The sequence below is a fragment of the Gossypium raimondii genome, chromosome 2 (genome assembly GCF_025698545.1).
Source record: "Gossypium raimondii isolate GPD5lz chromosome 2, ASM2569854v1, whole genome shotgun sequence".
Classification (NCBI taxonomy): domain Eukaryota; kingdom Viridiplantae; phylum Streptophyta; class Magnoliopsida; order Malvales; family Malvaceae; genus Gossypium; species Gossypium raimondii.
Genome location: NC_068566.1, coordinates 45,574,601 through 45,582,366, shown reverse-complemented (window position 1 = coordinate 45,582,366; position 7,766 = coordinate 45,574,601). Strand labels below are relative to the sequence as shown.

Sequence of the window (7,766 nt, the reverse complement as noted above, 5' to 3'; positions counted from 1 at the left end):
TAAATTACGGCCGTGATCCACCGCTATCGGAGTGAATCCGCTTCACACCGCTATTTTCAGCAATTGCGGTTTCGGACGGCGCCGCTACCGCTATATAACGGCCGCTATTTCGGTAGCGGACCGCAATTTGAATCCCTGGGAAGGAAAGTGTTATAAATTTAGTTATCAACATTTTACACTAAAACAGTTTTGAGACAGCAGCAGTAGTCTGACTTTGAAAATCTAACAAAAATCGTATAAATTGAATTAGAGGATGAAAAAAATATGAAATTAAAGCTTATTAAGTCTAGTTTCTCATAGAAGAAACTATGTAAGCAATGGAATTGTAAATTATGAGATATAATAGGTTTTGTGAGATAAGGTCAGAATGATTTCGGGTTCCCCTGTACTGACTTTGGAAAATCATCAAAAATTGGAGAAAAATAATTAGAGGCTTAAATTTATATTTTTAAATCCTTAATGAGTCTATTTTCAATAGAAACAAATGGTAACATCATTCGAATTCTGTACGAGGAGGTAATTAATTTTTAGTGAAGAAGGGTTGGAACTGTCAGACAGCAGAACATGGATGACTTTAAAGAATAAACTGTACTTATTGGCTAAACCAAAAATTCTAAAAATTTTATGGTAAGAAGATATGTGAGTCTAGTTTCATAGAAAATTAACGGATCTAAATTTGGATTCTGTTTCTCAAGATATAAATAATTTAGTGACTATGACTCAAGTGGACGGCTTTGAATGAATATATAAGTAAATGGTGAAATTATAGATAATGTTACCTATAAGCATATTATATACATTAAGGATGTGGAATGGAGAGGAGGAGGAGGAAAATATATGATTATTCAACTAGCATGAGTTTTCATTAAAAATGACCAATTTACATGTTTTAGGTTCGAGATTAAATTGAACAAATGTGAAACTTTAAGGGTAAATTTGTAAAATGTCAAAAAGTGAACAAATTGCATGAAATGAATTGTTTTATTATTTAAATTAGTAAATTAAATGAAATAATAATTTAGATCATGATTGAGTGGAAATTGAGAAAATAGAATTTTTTTCAAAATGTCCCCTAATTTTGGTATTTACGTAATTTAGCTTTGTTAAGTTCGTATGAATTATATTTTGTATAATTTTAATTGAAGTGAATGCTATTTGGTAATGAATATTATATATATGTGTGTTTTATTATTGGAATTGAATTATTGTTGGTAATATGTATAATTATTAGATGTTTTGAAATGATTATCGGAAGCTCGATTGGATTGGAAGCTTGCTGGAGATATATTACATTATCCGTTGGTTCTATCAATAAGTTTGGATGATTTGACTCTGGTTATAATGACATGTATAAGTTAAATTGGTTAACCTTGGCTAATTAATGTTTTGTGATTAACGTTGGCTAATTAATGTTTTGATTTTGATTGGTTATAAATATGAATGCTTGATGAAATAAAAAGTCTGAAAATTAATTAGTAAACTTTGGTAATACTCTATAACCCTATTCTGACGATGGATACGGGTTAAGAGTGTTACAAATGAAATGGTTTTCATCCTTAGATGTAAAATCTGTCTACTGGCAATTAAGGTTAGATTAGGAAAGTAAACCTTTTACAGCCTTCTCATTTTCACCACAAAAATATTATGAGTGGAATACTATCCCAGTGGGATTAAAGCAATCCCCAGGTTTGTTTCAAGATTTTATGAATAATAATCTTACAGGATTAGAATCATTTTGTGAAGTTTATATAGATGATATTATCATTTTTAGTAATAAATCTAAAATTGATCATCTAGAAAAGGTAATACAAGTTTTAGACCGATGTAAAGAGAAAGGTATATTCTACATTAATAAGAAGATAATGCGTTTTACCTCACTTGAACTTATATTCTACATTAATAGCAATACACATAATAATCCAATCAGCGATAATATGTGATTTGACTTTTTGATAATTTTGAGAAAAGCTAAAAGAGGAAAGCATTTGCACCCAACTGGACTTCTTTTGCCCTTTCTTTTGTGAGCAAAGAGATATGGTATTTGATTCATACAAAGACCAAGACCCTAATGTGATGTGGAAAACATGTTTTGGTTTATTTTCACTAGTATTAATTAATTCATGGTTTTTTTCTATTATTTTAAAATTTCGGTCAGATAAATCTTAAAATTATGCATGAAATTTGGTCTGATGTGTAACTTTGTATATAAATTTTGATTTTGTGTAATTTTATACATAATATTTTGATTTGACTCAATTTTCACAAAGTATTAACATAATTATTGATATAGCGTCATTTTATGTTTATATATTACATACACTTGAAATTATATTTCTTCAATATAAAAATAAATTAATGTATTTATTTATTTTATTATGTATAATTACAACAAATTAAATTTTAAATATCAATTTACATATTTTAATCTTTCTCATTATTAATGCTCATTTAATAGGTGCAACCTAACTAAATTCCAACAAACATTAAAGACATAACAACCACCACCAAGCACAAGAAAACTAAAAAAACTTGGTGAAACATAAGATATTAAAAAAAACTTTAAAAAAATAAAAACAAACAGTTCTCGAAGTTTGAAAAGACCCATCAATAGGTCGTGTATCAAATAATTCTATCAAGAAATAAGGATAACGATAGAGATGATCTAGGCTCAATCCCTTTACAATTGAAAGATGATATATGCATGGATAGAGTAAAATTTATTAACTTAAATTCATCAAAGATACTGCTTGCGACGGGTTTTCTTATGGATCTAGTAGATAAACATAAATGGAAGGTGTTAATAAGCTTAGAAGAGTTTTAAGTGTTGGAGGAGTACTCCTTTTAAAATTCAAGCCCATTTGGATTCATCTGGTTATTGTTTAGGCTTTTTTGGTGTTTCTTTTGGCCATGGAAGAATTTTTTATGCCTTTAGTTAATAGTCTTTCATTTGTTTTCAAAGTTTTAAGGGTTGGGGATTTTGAGACAGTTTAAGCTTCTTTAGATATGTGTTGACCTTATCCATCAAAGTTTAGCCTCTTGAGTACTCTTAAGACGTGTATGAGCCTGTAAATATGTACTTTTCGAACACTCCTTAGAGAAGTTTTTTTAAAATGACATAATCGATTTATAGTGATTCGGCTTCAACTGTTTACCTTCATTATCTTAGCTCAACTTACCTAAGACTTTTCTCACTCACTACTTTGAATTGCTACCTTTGAAGAATAGGGTAGCCTTTACAATATCTATCTTTTACGATTAATATAAAAATCGCTTTCCCTAATTTTTCAAGGCTAAAACAGAACAAATTCCTCTAAGCTTTTTATTTAAAAATCTTAAGTTCACTCTTTAATACAATAAGAAATTTGAGCAAACAAATGGCGTTTGCAAAACTAAACTCTAAAAAATACAATACACTATGTACAAGAAGAGAGGAAAGAAATAAAGAATTAAGAGATTTTCTTTTTAATTTGCTTGCTTGAACATTTGGGTATCTCTTTATTATATGTTGGTATAAATCATAGATGTCTTCATATGATTTACTATCCGAGTATAATTCAAGGTAGAGGTGATATTGAGATAATGCCCTCCCAGAATTCGAACTTAGTTTAACTATAATCTAACTGTTTAGATATCTCTTAGTTATGTGTATTGATTCACAGACGAAAAAAAGGTCATTTAAAGCCATAAAAGCACGAGTTCAAACAACCTTGTAACACAAATGAGATCGATCCGAAAAATAACTTTAGAAAGAGGATCCATCCTTAGAATGTTGCGTTGATGCCGACTTTGGAGGGGTCAATCCATCGCCACTTGGGTGCTTAGATAAAATCTACATAATCTAAATAAAACAATCTTAGTATAGGTAGTTTAATCCAAAAATCCCATCATTGGTAAGGCTCCTAAGCAACAACTGTTAATTTTCTTCAATCAGCTTTAACCCTGTGTAATACAATAACAAGATGAATAAATAGCCAACTACTGCGATTTGAAATGGAGGCCCGTCTTCGAATGCCCCATTCCGTTTGGGCAATTTTGCCCATGTTTACTCCATTTTACATGTTCTGTCGTCTGTGGGCTTTACATTCTAGAAGCATCCAGAACAAGTATTTCATATGGCGCCACGTGTCTGATTCCCCAACACGTGATTCTTCGAAACATGCTCGATAGGGACCACGTTGGCGCGTTCCTTTACGATTCTCATCATCAACATAGCCATCCACTGATTAAAAGAAAATCAAATAAATAATAACAACAAATCTCATTCGATCATTTGCCAAGCCCCAGCCACGTGGAGTCCTGATTATCATTGTTGCCATCCAACGGCTCTGATTTAATGTCAGATCCAGGCTTAATCTCCTGCTGCTGCTCCTCATCCATCACCCCTTCCTCTTCCTCACCTTCTCTCCTCACGCGCTTCATCCCTATTGAAACTCCAAACAACTTCGGCCTCAAATCCTCCGCTGCTTCCTCCTCCGTCTCCGCTGGGACAGGCTTCGAACCACCACCGTCCCTCGTCCTCGCTGGCAAAAGATCCAATGCCTTCCCTTCAGCCAAGTTTGAACGGTTCTCCACTTGACCGGAAGCATAATTAGTCATCAAAATTACAATATTGTTATACAGCCTCTTCAACTGAGTTAACTCATGGTTAAGCTGCATGTTTTCTTTTCTAAGCCTCTCGTTTTCCTCCAAAAGCTCCGCCGTTGTCGTGCAGCTCGTGGTCCGATTCAAAACGGTAGCAACAGGAGGCGAGTTCGATGAAATAACCTGCTCATCGCTCGAATTCGACGGCGATGGCTTACAAGCAACCGCCGCGATGGTCATCCCAGAAGCATTATGAGTTATTTTCCGGCGCTGTATGTCTCGGAGAAGTCCTTTTTCACCTCTTTTGAAACAATCGTTAGCGAACTCCCATCTATCAGGCACTACCTTCCTAAATCCCTAAGAAAAATTAAAATTTAAGTTGAATTAAAAATAACTATTAGTACTATCACGTTCAGATTTTTAAACACTTACATATGTATTGAGTTGACGAACGAAGCTAGAGAAATTGTTATGTTTGAAGTACTTAGGGAGCAAATCACGAGCAAACTCAGCTGGGCGCCAAACTATGAAAGTTGATCCGTCGTCGTTCCATGAAATCAAATCATCGACGGATGGATTATCGACGAGCTGATAGGTTTTAGAAAGGAACGGAGTAGGTAAAGACCGTTGTGAGTCAGCCACAGCACCGCTGGCATGAGATTCGCAGGGTTGATCGGCCGGCAATGGTGCCATACGGTTCGTTTCTAGATCCGAACTCTCTAGAGAGAGGGAGACAGATCACTTTGGCGTTCCTTTACATCAAACGTAAGCGAAAGAATAATAACGCTCTGATTGGCAGCCGAGAGAGTGTTAGAAAAAGAATATAAACAAATGAAACAAAAAAATATCTTCGATGCATAGAGCTGAAAACATCTTTTTAAGTTTACCAAATTCAACATCAAATCTTATATAGATCATTCAAAAGCACAGAAACGGAGACGGTTTCAGAATAATATTAAAAGATTTCTTGCTTTCGTTATGAACAAATATTATAAACATCCATACATAAGCATAGAGAACAAATTACATTAAAAAAACTCAAAATTGTTCAAATAAATTCCGTACCTTAAAAGGCAACGAAAATTTTCTCAGTAACCAAACAAGAAACCAGGTCCGTCATGCGATAAGATCGTTGAATCCAAAAGGGTTTCAACACCGTAAGAGAGTGAAAGACGGCGACAGCACCGTTGCAGAACGTAAGGTTAGGTTTTTATTATTTCTAGAAGATTCTGGGATTTGGAGTAAATGATATAAGGGGAAGAAAGTGGAAAAGGAAATCGAGAAAGAAAGGATAATAATTAATAAAATATTAAATTAAAAAGGGAAAATATAGAAAATTAAAGAAAAGGTCAAAGTACGTGGGACCCAGATGGACACTGAGGTTACGGGTGCGTCTTCTAGAAACTCCGTCCTTTCCTTTTGATGATTATTCGGTAAAAGAATTTTAAATGGTCTAATTTTGTCATCGGTCCCTGTATGTTTGGCATATTTACAATTTACTCTTTCTACTTTTAATCGTACTTTTTATTAAATATTCCATCAATTTCTAATGTTAAAAATTGGTATGGTTACGTGTAAAAATAAAGTAAAAATAAATGAAAGTTTTAATAAAGTAATTTATTTACTTTTTAATCTAACATATAAAAATTAATATACCTATTTTTTAAGTAGAAAAATATAATCCAATTTATAGTACAAAAGCTCCCCTAGTATTTTTCTAGACAAAGCATCAACCCGTCTTTTGTTTTTTGGGGAAACACGAACAGCACAGTTATTCTAAAATATCCGCAAGATAATCTTGCAATAATCGAACACCAGAAGTTTGATTCTTTAGCCGAAGTTAAACCCATAACTCTCCAGCCATGTTTGTTATTTCATCAAGTTAGCAATGGGATTTGTTGTAAAAGAGAGTTTTGTTCAAGTCATTTTATTGGGTTTTTTTATGCAATTGATCCAAAATAATTAATTATTTACGAAAATAGCCTAAAAGTCAAATTTTATGTATGTAAAAAAATAACTTTTTTGGGTGTTGTCACTGTGTCAAGCAGCATCGACATGTATTTTTTAAAATACCCATTAAAAATACGAGTATTCAGGGAGGGAAAAAAATATATTTTTTAATGGATGCTTCCAGTTTATTAGGTGGCACCAGGGAAATTTTCTTTTGAAAAGAAACAGTTGAAATAGAAAAAAACGAAAAAGAAAATAAAGAAAAAAACCCGTGATCGATGTTTGCTTCATAGGTGGTTCTTGTCTTATTTGTTTACCAATGCCACTATCAGGTTGCCAATAGTTCTTTCCGTTTTTTATTTTATTTCTTTTTTTCCCTTCTTTTTCTCAATTAGAAACCCTAACTGTAGTACTTAATAGCCACTAATGCCACCATTTATGGATGCCTTTTGTGTCAATTATGACACCAAAGAAGATATTTCCTCCTTCTCGTTGACTTTTATGGTTCAAATCTCCCAATAGCGGATTCCAAAACTTCTAAAACAATGACCAAAGTTTCAAATTACTCTTTCTACAACGATTTTTTTAAAATTATTATCGATGGCACCTGGCACAATGATGGCACCTAAACACATATATATTTTTTAAAACATTTTAACAGATGCCACCTAATAGACTGATAGCACCCATTAAAAATATTTTTTTTTTACTATGAATGCCCGTATTTTTAATGGGTATTTTAAAAAGTACATATTAGTGCCACTTGACACAGTGACAGCACCCAAAAAAATTATAGTTCTTTAAAAAGTGTATGATTGACTAATAATGAGAGGAAGATACCGCCGGCATGTCAGGCGACACTTACATAATTTTTTACTGAAGTCATTTTCATAAATAATTAATACATTTGGGTTAATTGCATTAAAAAACCCATTTCATTGTCTTGAAATTATTTTAGATTCTGCCATAATATTTTCACCTTCAATTCTCAAATATCATCTTCAATTAATTATCTTACATTTCCAACAATGAACGTCCAATGATGTGATTTTGTATTCGTGATATTCATATTCTTATAGATGTTATTTCTTAAGATCAAATGTTATTTTTATTCTTACCATCCTCTTTTGATATGTTTTTCTTTAAATTTTGATCCTGGTCTCTAAATGTCAATCTTGCAATCTTTTTGTTGTTTTGGAAAAGAGAAACCTGTTTGCATATATGATTGCAAAAAG

The 7,766-nt window shown here is 32.5% G+C and overlaps 1 protein-coding gene across 1 annotated transcript; it reads right to left on the bottom strand.

Annotated features, from left to right (window-relative positions):
• Window positions 1–3,839: 3,839 nt before the first annotated feature.
• Window positions 3,840–5,844, bottom strand: LOC105789139 (heat stress transcription factor B-2b). Its single transcript, XM_012616385.2, has 3 exons — window positions 5,647–5,844; window positions 5,014–5,369; window positions 3,840–4,938 (listed from the first exon to the last, which is right to left on the bottom strand). The coding sequence occupies exons 2-3, from the start codon at window positions 5,272–5,274 to the stop codon at window positions 4,267–4,269; spliced, it is 933 nt and encodes a 310-aa protein (XP_012471839.1). The 5' UTR covers window positions 5,275–5,369; window positions 5,647–5,844; the 3' UTR covers window positions 3,840–4,266.
• Window positions 5,845–7,766: the final 1,922 nt, after the last annotated feature.